This window comes from Anas acuta, chromosome 9 (genome assembly GCF_963932015.1).
Source record: "Anas acuta chromosome 9, bAnaAcu1.1, whole genome shotgun sequence".
Taxonomy (NCBI): domain Eukaryota; kingdom Metazoa; phylum Chordata; class Aves; order Anseriformes; family Anatidae; genus Anas; species Anas acuta.
Window position 1 is genome coordinate 14635317 of NC_088987.1, and position 17867 is coordinate 14653183.

Here is a 17867-nt window from a genome sequence, read left to right on the forward strand (position 1 = left end):
GAGCTGGAGGTGGGGACCTGAATGGCCCTGAACAAACAGGACGTGGCAGAGCTTTGGGGACATGCCAGCAAGGCAGGGGGCAAGCACCATGTCCCCATGAGCTGGCTGAGGAGGCAGCAGCTGTGAGGGAGCTGGGGGGGCACTGAATGACAGAGGTGCCCACACACAAGCTGGTTGTCTCTGCTTTTACAGCCACTGCGGGGTGCAGAAGATAGTTCATCCCACCAACCCCACACACCTGCCTCAGGACAAGATGGAGCTCCCAAACCTCCCGCGAGCACAAGGGGAGCTGAGCAGGCACCCAGGTGGGTGAGGTGACCCCATCCCAAGCCCAGCACGGGCACAGCTGGGAGATGTCCCACCCCGGCTCCAGCCGAAGCTTCCACAGCATCACAATCCACACGGAGCACGAGCAGCCTGCAAATGGAAGCAGCCTCCCTGAGGGGAGAACACCTTGCCCTGGTTCACGCCACTGGTCTCACACTGAAGAGGGAAGGATTCACTCCCAGCTTTCAAAAGTTCAAATCTACTTCAGATTTGAATGAGCTGAAAATTAGATTTGTTCATTCTTGCTCACCCTAGAGCTAGTTTTCAAACAGTACGTGTCGTTTTTCCTCATGTATTTTTTTGTGGTTTGACAATAACACCGTGAGACTTTCAGCTCTGATGGGCAGTGGTTCAACAAAACCCTTCGGGCAGTCAGGCAGCGCACCTCATGCTAGCACCAACACCCCTATCAGATATCAGCTCTTGTTCAATCCCTGACGGAGGAAAGGGATACGTATCTTAGCTGACAGACTGAATTTTGCATTGTGGCTGGAGACCTCATGTCACAAACAAACCTACGTATCCCTTGAGCAGCTTTCATATTTCATTGTTACGTTCCTTGCAAGCACTACAGACCACACATGAAATGTTTCCCAGGTACCTCACAGGCTCACGGGACAAAAGGTGCAAAAACTCAGCAGGTGCCAAAAACTCAGCAGGAGACAAAATCTCCCAAATCAGCTGCAGAGCGAGTAACTTCCACTTTCTCAGTTCTCTCTCATGAATCAGCACAGGCAGGACACGATAAAACATCCAGAGCAATGACATAGCTGATAGACAAACACACTGGCAGATGGCAAGTGCTTCCAGGCAGCTTCTCCAGGCATTCATGGAATGAAGTTCAGTTGCCCAGATCAAACATAGGTATAGAGGGATGACTGCCACATCACCACATCCAGCAGAAGCAGGACACAGTTCATATTTCTTGAGTGCAAATACTGGCTGTAACGAAGTGCCACCAAACCCTCACCTTGCTGTCCAGCGGCATTAATAAACATACTCACATCAATAGTAATAGGATTTCGTACTACTAAAAAGCAAAAGACATTAAAAAGACAACGCCAAATACACTGGCCACAGAACAGTCTGACCTGAACAATCATCTTGCAACCTCCCAATTCCTGAACGCTGTTAGAGGTTGTATTTACAAAAGCACTTCAGGACGCCTATCACAAATAAAGCCTGCTGCAGCTGGCCCTGAACAGTTTGACCATGGTTGCAGTCACTGAGCAGAGAGCAAGTAACCATGACAGGCTGCGTGGTGGTGAGACAGCTTTCACTACACCTTGGTAATCTCATCCTCTCCTTCTGCATCAGTGACAAGCCCTTACAGAGAAGGTCTTACTTCTCTCACGATTGATGCTGACAGAACTCCAGTCCAGGGAGGTGGGCTTTTTGGAGAACTTCTACAAGGGACATTGAGAGCATTTACAAGATTAAAAACACATTTTAAGACATACTAAATCAACATCTTCCTCTAGAGTGGGTCCACTCATTCTCATTAAAAAAGAAAACAGAATGCCCACAGAAGCTTCCAGCTTCACTTCAGGAAGTGAGTTATCACTGAGGAGCTGGTTTGAAAGCCTAGCTTGCAGGCCACATCCAACACTGCCCTATTCTGGAAGAAAACTGAAAGCAGCCTTGACTTCAGCCCAGGAAAGAGCAACATGCCTTGCCATCTAACATACTTAGCTCTGACAAACCCTGGGAAAGCAGGAGACAAATGAAATCATAACCACCAATTAAAAACCTGAAAACACAGGCTAGATCCCCTCACCTCCCCAAGTAGAGCCCACAGCCCCTGTAACCTTATTCTTTTTAACTCCTTCTCCAGTCCTCAGCTTGGTCTAAAGCTCTACATTTACACACAGATGCTGTATTGCTTCCTCACACTTTCCATAGCCCAGACTCTTCCCTCAGTCATAACTGTGCTTCAGAAAACTAATTGCTATAAAAATGTCCCCCCCCACGCATACTCCACAGAGTCTTACATACAGATATTTAGCACTCTGATCTGATGACCTCTATGAGCATTTTTATCAGATTCTTCCCCACATTAACACTGTCACTGTCTTTCCATATTTTTACAAACCTCCTTTGAGTCTGGATCTGGGACAGTGTTGTTTTCAAGGACATCACTGATCTGAAGGTGTCACAGAGTCAACAGAAGTCAGCAAATGGCTCCACGTAGAAATGCTCCCATCTGTAGCAAACAGTCGCTGCCAAAGCCTCCCATATAAATAACAGACACAAGCACAAGGAAGCCTCTTGTGTTAAGATTTAATAATAATAATAACAACATTTCAAAAACAATGAGTGCATTGTACACAAGATCTGGTATTCAGTGTTTTTTATTGACCATTTGCACTGTGAGTGTCAGCGTACTGAAGACCTGGGGAGTGGTAAGTGGATAAAAAACCCAACTGGGACATTTCTCCAAGGAGGGCAGGGAAGAGAGGGCAGCAGGAGGTTCAGAATCGAACAAACGTGGCATCAATCTGCCGGACAGACGGGAGGGCCAACATGATTTTGCGCCGGTACTGGGGATCCTTCTGCAAAGGGTTTCGCTCCAAATAAACAGTTTCCAAGTTCTTCGCCCCTTTCAGCTCATCCAGGTCACTCCAGCTCTCAACAAGGTTATCGTTCATCTGCAGAGCACAGAAGAGCACACTCACAAACAAATACTTCCATCGAAGCCTGGTTAGCAGGAGCCTAGCCAAACCATTGCTGCTCAAGAGGAGTACCACCCAGTGGCAGTGCAACCTTCAAGTATAGGTAAGAAGTCCCTGTCTACACAACCCTTCTCCCCCTGCACCCTCTGCATTCTCTCTCTCACTCCAAGCCTTGCTAATCAGCACCAACTTCCTTACACAGTCTTAGGTCACAGGTCACCTGCTCCACTCACTCTACAGATAACATGTCTAGTCTGACTGGTTTTGATGGAAAAGAGCCAGCAAAACACTGGGACCAACTCTTTATTTATTATTCCTTTATGTACTATTCCAGTCCATATTTGTTCATTTAAGGGTTGGAAACCTTCATGTCAAGGTTTTCTTTGATTGTGATATCTATCTTTACTTCCACGACTTCTTGGGTGGGAAGAGAAGGCCCCAAACTGATGCAAAGTGACATTTTCCTCTTCCCCTTACCTCCTCGTTTTCTTACAAAAACTACTGTGCTCCAAAGAAAGCACCAAACTCTCTGATTCAGCTTCTCCTCCTGTCAGTACAGGAGCTGCCTCACTGTTTGCACTGGATAGGAATTCCCATGCAAGGGGATGAATGCTTCAACTGTCTGGCCAGGAAGCAAAGCACGCACGGTGGCCACATGCTGCCCAGCCTAGAGACTACAGCCATGCTTTGGTTTTGGATACATAGGCAGTTACTACAAAAACACCACCTTTAAAAAAATAAAAATCAATGTCCTCCCTCAATAACTGCTCTTCCTCACGTCAGGCATTCACAGTGAACTGGAAACTTTGTGCTCCTTGTTTGCTGTGTGGTAAGCAGCTCTATTTTCTACAGCTGCCTCTCTCCGTTTATTGCAGTGACAGCAAACTGCTTCATCATTGGGACTGCCAGTGATCCTGACAAAGATGGTTTTATAGTCAAGACCTTGAACTAAAGTAGCTCTTCATTCTGCAGATTTGTACACAGCTACCAGAAGATGTCAGAGTACCAATATTTCAGGTGGGGAGACTCCACATGTATCCTCACCAGCCTCATGGATGGCAAAGGGCTTCACTACTCAGGATACCAAAGATAACAAAAGCAACCCCAACAGTTACCTGCCTCCTAGGAATGGAAGTAAACCAGAGACTGTTTCATTTGCTTTATATTTATAACAACATGAACATACCAAGCCTGCTCTAAACCGATACTGTGTTCCAGTGCAGTCGTGAGCCAGTATCAGCTTCTCTCATTACACAGTCATGCTGACTTAAAGAAAGATGAGATCTGCAGAAATAGGACACACTAGGGCTGTTTCATAACCACCACAACCATGAAGGCAGGGCCTGTTTCCTAGGTAGAGATAGGCTTGCTACCACTAATCAGAGCCCTGCAAAAATCACATTAGGCTTAACTCTTTCCTCAGGGGGAACCATTATGCTCTATCTACACAGCCTGTCAAATTCTTAAAGATATTCACCAGAAAAAGAGCTCACAACAGCTGCCCAAGACAGACACCACCCTCCTGCTGCTCCCCATCAGAGGGGTCTCTCTCACCATGTACAGATGTTTCAGGGAACAGTTCCACCTGCACTTACCCAAAACTCCTGCAGCTCCGTTAGGTGACTGATATTTTCAATCTTCTTGATTCTATTAGATGCAATGTCCAGCATTGTGAGTTTGTTCTAGACAAACAAAACAAAAGCACATTACACTGGATTTCCTTTCATCTTTTCTGTCTTACTTTGTCAGGCCAGAGTTGAAAATCGTGAGAAGCAATGCTGTGTTACTGCCAGCTGTTTAAAGACAGCACGACAAGTACTCTCACTGCCTACATACAGCAAGAAAGACTGTTTTTAATTAAACCGAGTTACTGACCTTCCAGAAGCCATGAGGCAAAAATGAAAGCAACTACTGGCTGAATGACAATTGCCAAGGGCACATAAAAAGTAAGCTTTCCTCATAGCGCGTTAAGAGAAATCCATTAAAAATTGGATCAGAAGTGTCCTCTTGAGCAGTAGAGCTGAATAAACGTTTTACAGCAGGAAACTCAGTAGTTTTAGAGAAAGTTTTTTTCTGCCTTGCACGCAATCAACCAAGTTCCAGATTTCTCTTCTCTCCTACAGTGCCACCTGCTGTTGGGTGAGAATGAAAATGCTACACGCACCCGTGAAATCAGTCCTGCCCAGAAATCTAGAAACAAGGGCAAGCCACATGTCATGGCTTGCCCCTTTCACTTCCAGCTCCACTTGTCCTATCGAAAAGGACTCAGTTATCTACAGACAGCTGTCAAAAGGCTACAGGGACAGCCAGCAGTGGCTAGCAAGTCTTTCCACAGCTAAAGACCCACCAGACTGCTCCACTAACCACATGCATTGAACAGCCACCTCCCCATCACAAAAAAAAGAAAATTCTGCCCCAGAACATCTGGAGGAGCTTCATAAATGTAAAACTGTTTAAGATAACTAATACTTGGACCTTCCTGGTCTTTTCAAGGCACTGAGGACCTCACGTGTAACTGGGGATGCTGAGGAACAAAAGCTCCCTAAAGGGCAACAGTTCAGATGTGCTTTTGGTCTGCTCACATTGTTCTCCAGTCCCTCGATGACTTCGATGCCATTGTTGCTGAGGTACAACTCACGCAAATTCACCAAGCTCTGCAGCCCCTCGATCTTGGTCAGACGGTTACTCTGAAAGTGTAACAGCAGTTAAAGTTCACTCAAAAAACATAAAATATAAGCGAGTCACTGGAGGAAAAGTATTTTTCTAAAGCATGGATGGGAAGGGCAAATAGTCCGCTTGGCTTCCCATTGATCCTGGGTGCTCAGTTTGTTGGATCTCTCTGCCACTGTGATCAAGGAAGTTCCAGAAGAGCCAGAGTCTCCAAGTTTAGTAGAGTCAGATCCTGACATTCCCATCAGAAGTTGTAGCCTGAAAATTTTCTACTTGGTCTATTTAGAGACAAGTCTATGCACTGATAGCATTCATTTTGTAGGTCTTTTTAATGGAATGGTCCTAAAGGAAGTTGTATGACTTTAGTCACGATACACACTGCTATATACAGCTCTGTAAATCCTATAAAATGAGATGCCTACAGGTACTGCAACACATAGCAAGTAACACTTATCAGAAATAATTGTAAGATATACCAGAATGTACTCGCTTTGTCATGTATTTATCCCACCCTCTAGAAAAGACTGGAACATTCCCCTAGCTCATTAAGGGCACATTTCATTTAGCACAAGCTTATTCACATTTCCCCTCTCTTCAGGCAGAAGGCAGCAACACTGAGCCACTGCCACTACGTGCACTTCCCTGGCATAACTCACTTGATGTTACTCTGCAGTACCTCAGGAAGGGACTGGGGGATAGCACTCATTTCCTGTCCTCTCTCAGGAAGATGTTTTATCATTTTAGCAGTGTCAATCTCGTTTAGTACCAAAGGATAAGAAAAGACGGCACAAAATATCTCACTCTATTCCAATAAAGCAGTTTGACCCAGACACCAGGGACCCACTGATTCCACAGAGCTTACTGAAAGTTATGAGGTTGTTCACGGAACAGGGGCGTTCAACGCGTAATAAGATGGAGCAGAATCAGTACCTGTATGCTGAGCACAGTCAAGTTCGTCAGTGCATCCAAGTTCTGGAGCTTGCTGATTTTATTCTTTCCAAGGAACAGACTGTCGAGGTTAGTCAAGGCATCAATGTTTTCGATGGCCTGCAAAATGACCAAAGGAGACAGCGTTGCTGGGATGCCAAACTGCAGCCTGTAGACACGGCTGGCGTTGTACAGCCTCAACCTGTGCAGCTGCACTCCGCTGCAAGACAAGCCTGCCAGTTCCAAACACAAACTGTGCACAAGGTAGGGCCTCCCTCAAAGAGCAGGATAAGTGCAGTGACAGCGAGCCTCAGCCTGTGACAGCTGGCTCGCAGCATTACTGTTTGCTGACTTTCAGCAGGGGTCACATCCCTGTCACATCACTTTGTCCTGTTGCCACCACCGTCCCGGCCAGAGAAGAGAACGAACAGGCACAAGGAGCACTGAAAGGGACATTCCCTGGGCATGAGGTGTTTCCAGGGCACAGATACTCATTGGAGAGGCGAGAGTAGCTGTCACTGGTGAGTGGAAGGACTCTGGGAACAGAAAATGTAATTCCCAAATTTAGTCCTGACCATCCAGGATTAAAGCAGTCGGAGCCAAGCTGCTCCACGTATCAGTTTCTCTGTCATAAGCAAGGTTATCTGTCTGATGGGCGTATCCAGATAAGGATGACACAAGGCGTTAATACATTTAACTACAGGCTACGTATTCATGCTACAGGCAGAACATACAGGTACCAAGTTAAGCGATATATGCCTGCTAAATACACACACTACTGACAGAACATATACACTGCACAAGTTCAAGTCCCGAGCTCAGCTGTCCATGGGAGAAAAGACCTCTGTGAGGCATCAAAACGAACCATTCTTTGTTTACAAAGGAAAGGGCACCAGAAAGCATGAAGAAAAGAGAAAAAAAAAAAGGACATGGCAAGAAAAGGGGAGAAGGATGGATTTAGAAAAGGCTCCTGTAAAAAGGAAATAAAATGCTTTTTTTTTTCCCCCAGGGGACAGCCAGAAAAAAAAAAGAAAATAGGTGCTGTTAAAAAGATGGGAATTTAAAAAACAGATTTCAGCTCACAGAAAAGCAGCAACATGAATATAGATACACACACACGGCTGTGCATCTGTGGTTAAATATCTTGTGACACCTCAGCTTTTCTCCATCCTTCTTGCCTGGCGATTCCAGAGACTAACAGTGCCGGTGTGACAGGACACCAAGCCCTAGCACCCCGTAGTTTTCTGCGTGCGCACGCTTCTGGGCAAGGGAAGGCAGAGGAAGAGGGACAAGTGCACACAACGCATTACAGGTAAGCTCTGGAAAGGAAAGCTTTTCAACCTCTATCCCAGAATTGCCAACAGATTCAATGTAAGTTGTTTTATCAGCTCATATTTGGACTCACCCTCCTTCTAGCCTGTGGACTTACCCCTGCTTTGGCCTTGCAAGAAAATAATAGATTTTTTTCTCATTGGTAGCTCCCCCAGCCCTGAAGAGGAAATACTTGTGATTCTGAGGGTATTGAGAAGAAATAATCAGAAAAAAAAAAAAAAAAGCTATTTAAAAGCTATAAAAAAGCCACGCTAAAGTGAGAGTATGAAACAGATTGGCATGAGGAAAAAAAACTTGGGAACAAATAAAGTGCTTGCCTCGTAGTTGCCTCAGTCCAACTTTGGAAAGAAAAGCATGAAAGTGCATTAGCTCAGGCATAAAATTATGTTTCCTCACCATTCACATAAAAAGGACAGAGCTATGAGTGCTTAATAAGTCATGACAGACTCCAGGGTAAGTGTGCACCAAGAGGTTAGAGTTTTGCAGCAAAACAACTACGCCAGCATTACTGCAGGAGCTTTCATGTGCAGGGTATGAACTTACCAGGCACCCCAGAACCAAGAAGGCTGCCTGAACTAGGCTTTTGTACTACAGAGTTAAGGATATGCCCACCATGGAGCCAAGCTATCCTGGTGGCAGGAAACTATCAAAAGAGTTCTAGGCATCCTCAAATAAGGTGTTTTTTTCATGCCTACCCTAGACGTTACTGGGTTTCTCACTCCAGTAAAGCAGCCAGAAGCACAGAGCAGTGCTGCCTGAAGAAGCCAGAACAGAATTAACATAGAAATGCTAAAAATAATTTAGCTGTGTTACCCATACAGTGGGATAACTTTTTTTTTTTTAAACATGCACAGCCTCAGTGCTGCAAAAATACATGTAAAATAAATGCAACTTTGTCCTTTAAAATATAATTTTAGGCTTGATAACACTGGTGGCAATATACCACCTCAGTGTCCATACAGAAATCTAGCTGGATTTTTTTTTTCCACACAAGGTAATGATGTTCAGATATGGAATGTAACAGTTTTAACCCAGCTTTTGAAATGAAAGAATAAGTGTGCTTAGTCTATTACATTTCTGAATACAGGAACTGCATCCCTCTAGGTCACGTTCCCCAGCCTATGCAAGCTGTAAGGTTCCTAGTTGTTTATTTGGCTGATGTTCTCCCACTCGGGATTTATTCCCATAAGTAATTTAGTTTCCAAACTAATAACTTCTTAGATAGAAAAGTCAGTCCAGTTTAGCTTTAGGGGAAAAATGATTTTCTTTTTCCAGTTCATAAAAGCAGCAAACATTTCTGCCTTAAAAGGCTGTTTATAACAGCTTACGTTTCCTTCCTTCCTAGAAAGTTAAGCGTGCTTCCACAGCGGTTGCAATGTAGAGGACAAACAGGTATTTTCTTCATCTGCTCCTTCAGCATAACAAATAGTTTTTCAGTGACTGTAACTGGGGAGTGTCAGCTTACATAATTTTCAGATTGGAAAAATGCTTATTTGTAACCATTGTTGTCTAAAGTATACATAATTAAAGAAGTTTCTAAAGAATTTGTTTACTTTGCACATTGTAAGTCTCGTGTGTTGCCTGTTTCACCAATTCTCTTATGAACTGGGCAAGATGCAGAAAAGCGTGCCTTATGGAGAGCAAAGACTACTCAGAACTGCTTCCCTTTAAGTGGCACAGAATCAGCAGAGCCGGAGAGGTCACTAACTGAACCATAAGACAAAGCACTCAGCAGTGGAGTATCAGTTTTTTGAGGCACTTCAGAGTAAAGTCAAAAAAGATCTTTTTCCTGAGGGAGACTGACAGAATTATCAATTATACATACGAATCTCAAACTACAATTATATTTGAACTCCATAGTGCCAGCCTCTAGGAAGGTAAGAGAAAGCAGTAACTGCTGGTTTTGATAGGCTTGGCTCTCTGTCAAGAGGAAACTGTCATCCGCAAGAGGCCACACACAGGGGATGCATTAAAGAGAGATTCATCAGTAGTAGTTTAGTAGCCAGGCGCTACATGCATACATGATTAAAGAATTCAGCAGGCACAGCAAACAAGCAACTACACATTAAATGACCAGAACAATAAAAACAGCAAAATTGCAAGTAAAAGTCAGTGCATTGCACTTTGGAAAAGGGCTAATCCCAAGCCAAAGAGCTCAAAACTCTTCAGCTAACATCCTGTACAGCAAGCCTACCCGAATTCGATTGGATCCCAACTCTAACATCTGTAACAGCTGCAAGTGGCTCAAATTCTCAATTTTGGCGATTTTGTTGTTGACAAGGAAGAGTTTTTTAAGTTGGGTAAGCCGATCTAGTCCTTCAATGTGTCGCAGAACATTAAACGAGATGTCCAGGATCCTGAGGTAAAACAAAACAAAGGTCTCTTCAGTCCACGAGGCACAAACGATTCCAGAAGGGACATTTGTAAATCGGTGCTGAACCTCGCTACCTACAGAAGCACTTTGCTAGGCCCCGAGTCACAAGCGGTGTTTCTTTATTCAGAAATAAATGTAACTTTCAAAATACTTCCATAGAATAACAGGGGAAAAAAACACATATGTAAAACACAAAGGACAGACCTTATTTTTTGCCCAGTTGTGGACCTGCGACTCTCAGCCAACCTTCAGTACTGCACAGCCTGTAGAAAATGTACAGCCCTAAAAGATCGGCCTCTCTGCAGACAAGGCCAGGGCCTCCCCTAAGCATGAAGCAGTTGCAACTGCAGGAAGTAGGTCACTCCTCCTCAACCCCAGTGGAAACAGTTTCATGATCAAGGACCAGTGCCAGAAGCTAGGAGGAGCACTACTCCTTCCCCATGTCCCCCACAAAACATCAAGTCTCTTGTCATTTCCCACAGGAAGGTCAGCCTGCTGCACGGAGCTCTCACCAGCAATACCAAGGGATGCCCGAGTGCTTCTGTACCCGGAGAGAAGCTGCAACCACCTATCGTTCTTACTGTCTTACACAGCATGCATTTCATGTCCGGCTGACTGTCCCTGTTGAGCTCAAGGATAATGAAATTATTTTACCCCACAGGTTAAACACCAAGGGAGAACAGACCTTGTCCTTCACAGAGCACCCAAACAAACTACGAGAAGGGTCTGAGTGGTAAAGACTGGAATAAGTACAGCACGTGTAACTCACTGAGTGGCAAAACACCCTCAGGCTAACCCCAGTGATTCCCTGTGACTCACTCAAGTTCTGTTAGAGCCTCCAGGTTCTCAATCTTCCGAATCTGATTGTCGTAGAGATCCAGCTCCCGCAAGGTCTGCAATTGCTCCAGGTTCTCAATGCGCTTAACCAAGTTCTGACGCAGACACAGAGTCTAAGAGTTGAAGAAAAGTTTAAAAACAATCAGATTAATAGATACCAATGACAGTGTGTAATGCCTCTTGGCATACAGAGGGTGAGTTTTTTGGATTATCCATAAAGTTTTGTGGATTTTTTGTTTCTGTTTTGTTTTTAATAGAATTTTTCCTGTTTTCTTCCAACACTACGATAGGAAAGCTTTTTACCATGAAGGTGGTCGGACACCAGAACAGGGCCCCAGAGAGACTGTGTAATTGTAATGTCATCTTGGAAATATTCAAGAGCTCAACTGGACAAGGCCTTGAGCAACATGCTCTAACTGGACCTGCTTTGAGCAGGGAGTTACTAGGGACTTCCAGAGGTCCTTTCCAGTCTACAATATTCTACATGTATGTTAAGCCTGTGCAAGTACAAAACGCATCTCTTAGAATTAACTCTGATGTGTTCTCTCTCATTCACTTCCAAAACCAACTTGCAAATCCCCAGCATTTTTTATTCCTACTCGACAAATGGGTTAAGCATCAGGTGAACTCATTAGGATCTCAGCCAAAGAGAGACTCCATGTTTGTTCTCTAATGGGTCAGACGTGCAAAACGCCCAGCTCCAAGAGACATTCTCTATTCCTTAGGACCGTTACCTTCACTTTCTTGAGCACCTCAAATCCTTCAATTTTTCCAATTCGGAAATGATTCAGGTCCACATCCTGGAAGAGAAATGGAGGTCAGAGGGATTCAGCAAGTGTTTCAGAACACTCTTCAAGACTAACCTGGTACTTCGTTGCAAGCAAAATTGTAGACTTACAAAATTCATGGCTCATAAACACTTCCCTTTAAAGAGCTTGTGAACATTTGTTTTGGAAGATGGTATTTCCACCAAAGGTGAAGTATGGGGCCTAAGCTTATCAGCTGCAAAGGCAGTATCTGGGAAAGTGCAACAGCCCTTTCCTGAGTCTCTGCTTTGTTTCACCAATAGGGGACTTTTTTCCCTCCAGTAAATTTGGAACTTACCAAGAAAGACAAATTCTGTTGTCTGGCTTGAATAAAGTACTGCACAAAATTCTCCTACCCACTTTGCTAGGGTGTAACAGGAACACACCTCGCTATTTCCAGTTCCAGGCCTCAGGTGAGTAAGAACCACTGGTAGTTTAAACAATCTGGTGGTTTTGTGAACAGGACTTGGCGTTGGCAAACAGCTAAAGCACTTCCCATCTATGCTGCTCAGCCCCAGATGCTCTGGTTTTCCAGGTCAAACAAAGAGACCTCCATTGCCCATGCTCAGAAATTCTCCAGTGCACAGGCTCAGGAGGCTGCCTATGCCCAGGCACAAGGCCAGTTGAGTCGCTGTGTCTTACGAATCACGGGTCTGACTGCAGCAACCACTTCATTTAAGATTCTCACAAGATCTCGTACCCCATCAGTGACACTCACAGCATAGCCCCACTTTGTGTCTCCATGTTTACTGCAAAATTCAATATGACCCACAAAAGGTTTGGGATTTTGATCAAGAATAATACACCTCTACTTCTAGTCTAAAGGCCCTGAATCAATTCTGGGGAAGACAGAACAGCCAGCACCTTCAGAAGAACCGGAGCTCATAACCAGGTGTCGATATGTGCCTTTGCTATCCTTTTCTTCCCTCTGTGTAAAGCCCATAAGGACAAAAAGCTGCCTTTACCTCAGCTTCTGGATCCAGGTTAATTGTCTCCATGTCCACTGGTGTCTCTGCTTCTCCTGCAACAGAAGCAGACACATTATAAAGTTCTGCTACCTGATGGCAAAAGGCAAGATGACAACAGCTAACATCCAGAGAGACAGAGGGAGCAAACACTCTCTACAGAGGGAACACGTGCATAGTTCAGACACTCTGCTGCATTAAAAATACGTTTCACCTATCTGGCTTCTCATCATGACAGCTAGGCATGAAAACAAAATTTTAATAACAACAGAATTTCAGGCCTAAGTACAAAGGACAGAAAGAACAGCCCCTTACCCAGCCTGCTTACGTGGCTGCTGAATAACGCTGGCTTCAGGTTGATCTTGGCAGGATTCTTCTTCTTTACAGTTAGGGCCATCATCTCTCTGAAGATACACCCTCTAAAGTGTCTGTACTCCCCAGACATCAGTGCCAAGAAGGAATCTAAGCACACCTAAACTCTCCAGTGATAGTGCCAAGAATGACCAAGCATCTCAGCAATCCCACCCTTCAGCTTTCCTTGCATAAATGCTGCCAGGTTATGGCAATGTTGTGCCCTCTTGTGCACGGATCTCCCTTCTTTTGTTTGAATGAACTCACTGATATGCTAGCAAACACTGTTTATCACGCTGCATACATTTTCTTGGGAAATGCTTTTGTAGCTCTGGAAGACAGCCCAACGTTTGCTGTGCTTCTATCACAGCACAAGAGGGAGCGAAGTTTACTGGATAAATTCACGATGAATAATTCATGCCCGATTCTCATTTGTTGAGGATGGTGTGATGGTTGCATCAATCTCCAGAGAAAGTCTAATTAGACTTTGCAAAGCAGACATAGAACGTGCAACCCCTTCCCATTTCACGTGTGTAGCTTCTGTCTGTGCTACCAAAAAACTAGAAGGATATTTAATTAGCCAAATCCCAAAGGCTCTGGATTAACTCCTGATTACAGGATGCGAGCTCATTCCATAACCCAGAAGGAATGAACACTTTCATAGCCCAGCATGGTCACAATGCCCATGCAAACGCCAAATATCCTCAGTACTTAATGAATTTTTCCAAAAGATGCTTGGAATTACCTGTGATATTGTAAGGATTAACAGTACAAACATTGCAGTTTTTAATACTGCCAGACTCCAAGGTTTTAATAGCTCCACACCCTGCCTTACCTTCCTGCATTTGGCCATGGCTCTCGCCTGAGCATTCAAACAGGAAAGAGTTCTAATTGAACCCACAGAAATTAAGACTGAAAAACAATCCTCTGTCCCTCTTCTTCTAACGTTGTATGCAGCATAAATTAGCAGGGAGCATAAACTCTATTTCAGGGCTGTGAAATGAGCTGGTAGGTTTGGTAACACTGAGTGGTGGTACAAAAAGCCACCAAAACTGACACGCATACACACGCCTGTCAGTATTTTGGCAGTGGGCAGCACCTGCATTTTCTTATTTTTCTTCCAGACCGGGAGCAATGCACTTCAGCAGAGGAGTGGGACACGCTTCCCAGCTGCTTCCGAAGAAGCTGCATCTCTTTGACCTATTTCTAGGGTGCAAGATCTGCCAGCACAAAGTGCTCCCAGACAAACAAGCAGCCTAGCTGAACTCACAGCCAGCGGGAACACAGCCCAAGTTTGGAACAACAGTTACTTGAGATATCACATTTTTTAAAAAAAAGCAAACAATTCCCTCTGTATTGAGTTGTACAAGCAGTAAGTCACAGTGAAGGAACTTCTTTTGGGACTTTTTGCCATATGACTTTGAGTGACCAGTCCTTGCCTGTCCTGGAGCTACCAGAAGTGCACAAGCCTGATGGCACAAAACCAAATCACACAGGGGAAATGCAACAACTTCACAGCAATAAAAGCAACTTAAAACTAATAGGCATACACATTGCTGTAACAAGGCTGGCTCCCAGGAAGGTTATGTACTGTATAGAAATACTCCCGTACAGCAGTCTGTGTGCTGATCATATGGACAAAGAGTCGTGATGAGAACACGAACTGCAATTTCACATGCACACAGTACGTGTGCAAACAGTCCACAGTTTTTAATGCAGCAGGTTTCTCAAGGGGGGGGGGGAAAACGTGGCACTGAAGTTGCTTAAGTAAGTTTCTGTGAAATTCATGCCTGCAAGCTAGACAGCTCTGCAGCTGTAGGGAAGACGACAACATTCAGGAAGCCCGAGTTCCGCAGCACAGAACAGCAGCTACTGAGTTACGTAAATCCACAGCACCGCAACCATTTAAAGCAGCTGAAAGCCTAACTGCACTTTTTAAGTGCATATGCATGAAAAATATTATAAATAGCTAAGTTAGAAGCTGTCTCAACAGAGGCGCTATTCCTCAGAGAATTAGCTAAACAATAAAAGTGAAGTTTCAGCTGTTTGAGCTCTATTTACGATCCTCAGCAAAAGACATGGAGGACTGTTCGTTTTGCTTTTTAGCTGAGTAACACAAAAGCTGGCTGAAGAAACTGGCTCGAGCGTTCCAATATTATTCCTCTGCTTGGTTTCTGCCCTAAAAGAAGTTTTCTGGATCCTAACAGTTTGGAAGGAGACAGAATGCCAATCCAGTCGTTACGGTAAAGAGTATCCAATGCAACTCGGACAAATCTGAGGCTGCTTTTTCTGCCTCCACTTGGAATAAAAGTACATCATTTGAAGTCGTTTCTCTACTGTTACAATTCCCAAGGGAGCAACATAGAAAACACAACCCCACATGCACAAATACATGAAGCCAGCTAAATAAATATTCAAAATGTGACACATGTGCAAAGGAAAACCACGCCAGGCTGATCCGAGTGGTTCTTGACCATCTGGTGCTTGGGATTCACCATTGGTGAGATGCGCTCTCGTCCTTGTCAACATATCATCACACCATTGTTCAACTTCCAGTTTGTTGGGCGATTTATTTATTTTTTAATGGTTAACAGTGAGTTGTTAACAACCAAGAGGGAATTCATTTAGTTAAGAAGTGAAATTTCAAACTCACAAGAATTTGTGAGCTTGGAAGATGCTCTCAGCAAGTCTAAGGAACACGGTTAAATTAGGAGGAATTTGTAGTACATAAACAGTCAAAAATTTGCTGAAAAAAAAAAAGTGTGTATCATTTCCCTTCCATTTTTAGACCAACAGATACACAAGCACGTTTGTCAAAAAGGAAGCTGTTACATCTCCAATTGTTAGCTAGCATTACGAAAAGGCCAGAAAATATTGCCACAGGGAGTCTTCAGAAATTCATTTGCTCTGACCAATTCTATGCAAGCTACTCTAAAACAAGCATTCCCACCAAACACACACAGGCTTAGAAAAGCCTGTCAAAATTTCTACCCAATGCAAAGAGCAGTGAAAGCTTGAAGCCAAGAGAATTCAAAAAGGTGCAATTTTGATGCCTTAGCACTTTTAATTTAAAAAAAATAAATAAATAAGTCAAGAGCTTTCTTCAATCTACCTAGAAGTAGTCTTCTTTACCTTCCAAAGAAATCCGGCAATTTTTCAAGTTAAAAACTCCATGCATTGAAGTGGAATTACGAAGAGCTGTTTTTGCTTGTTTCTAATGAACACTTCCAGCATCTCTCTCCAGAAAGCAGTAACTCTTGCACACAAGAAAATAAGAAAAAAGCTGCATTGCACGTCAACAGTATGGATTTCAAAGAGCAGCATGGTTCCATACGTGGCCAAAGAAGGAAAAAATGAAGGTCTAATATCAGGGGATCCATAAAAGAAGGCAGCTTTTCTCTAGCAACGATTATCCTTTTTTACAAGTCTTCTCTGGCACAGATGCACGTTATTAGCTAACGCTGACAGAACCCCCATGCAGCTATCAGAGACACACAGGACTGACACACACGTGTGACCGCACGCCCCGTTGGATGCCGCTTCCCAAAGCGAGCACTGAGGTCGGCACGGTACCTGTGGAGCTCTCGCCATTCTGCTCGTCTCTCAGACTCTGCTGGCTGAGGTCCGTCACCAAGCACACCGCTTGCTTCTTCCCTTCTTCATCTCCCGACTCCTCCGACTCGATCCGCTTATCAACTGCACGAGACAGACAGCAGCAGCATTAGGCTACTTCTGGCAGCGCGGCGGGGGGAGGCAGCAGCAAGCAGATAAAACAACCAGGACTCACAAATACCACTAGGCAGTTAGTAGATATCCTAAGTTAACTAATCGAAAGGTTTAGTCTTAAATAAAAGGCCTCTTACCCCTTGTTTCTACTTTGATTTTGGGTGCACTTTTTCCTCCCATCACATCTTCCTAAAACCAACAATCTGGGAAGAAGACTGGAGGAAAAAGGAAATTTCTTAGATCAATGAAGTGCAATTCCAAAGGTGACGGAGATGGAAGTAGAGTCATTACACTTAAAAGACCTTTTTTAGATAAAAATAAACCAATAACCAAGCCGGTACCGTGCGCCGCAGCGCCGGGGGCACGGAACGAAAGGGAAAAAGGAGAATTTTCCTTTGCCAAAAGGGGAAAAAAGGCGAGCCCAGGGCTGTCCCTGCCGCTACCGGAGCCGTGTCCCGGCCCCGCAGGCGCTGAGGCGGGCCCGTCCCCCCCCCCCCGCCTGTATTTATCGATCCCTTCACGCCCCGGCCGCCTCCGCAGCCCCCTCCCGCCGCCTCTCCCCGCCGGGGCGGCCCCAGGCTGCACCCCCGGGGGCTTCCCGAGCCCCGCCGCGGGTTCTCGGTCGTGGAGCGTCGCCCCGCGGCCGTGTCGCGACATGTCGCGCCGGGGGCTCTCACCCTCCATCAGCTCCTGCTGCCCCTGCCCGCTCGCCGCCGCCATCTTGCTTCTCCTCCCCCCGCCCCCCGCCGGAAGCCGCCTCGCCGCCGGCCGCAGCCAATCAGGAGCCGCCCCCCCCGCCGCGCCGCAGCCAATCACCGCCGCGGGCCGGGCGCCCCAGCGGGGCGGGGGGGCTGGCTCGGGGAGCCCGGCTGCTGGTGCG

At 45.2% G+C, this 17867-nt stretch overlaps 1 protein-coding gene across 2 annotated transcripts; it reads right to left on the bottom strand.

The window, feature by feature from the left end:
* Positions 1-2591: 2591 nt before the first annotated feature.
* PPP1R7 (protein phosphatase 1 regulatory subunit 7) lies at positions 2592-17806 on the bottom strand. Of its 2 annotated transcripts, XM_068692691.1 has the most exons (11): positions 17665-17806; positions 17125-17202; positions 16835-16957; positions 12911-12966; positions 11874-11939; positions 11122-11252; positions 10123-10285; positions 6600-6716; positions 5582-5686; positions 4595-4681; positions 2592-2975 (listed from the first exon to the last, which is right to left on the bottom strand). In XM_068692691.1, exons 2-11 carry the CDS (start codon positions 17165-17167, stop codon positions 2799-2801), a joined length of 1068 nt encoding a protein of 355 aa, XP_068548792.1. In that variant the 5' UTR covers positions 17168-17202; positions 17665-17806; the 3' UTR covers positions 2592-2798. The 2 variants fall into 2 exon arrangements, with proteins under 2 accessions (XP_068548792.1, XP_068548793.1); XM_068692692.1 differs by lacking the exon at positions 17125-17202 and having other exon boundaries at positions 17665-17787.
* Positions 17807-17867: the final 61 nt, after the last annotated feature.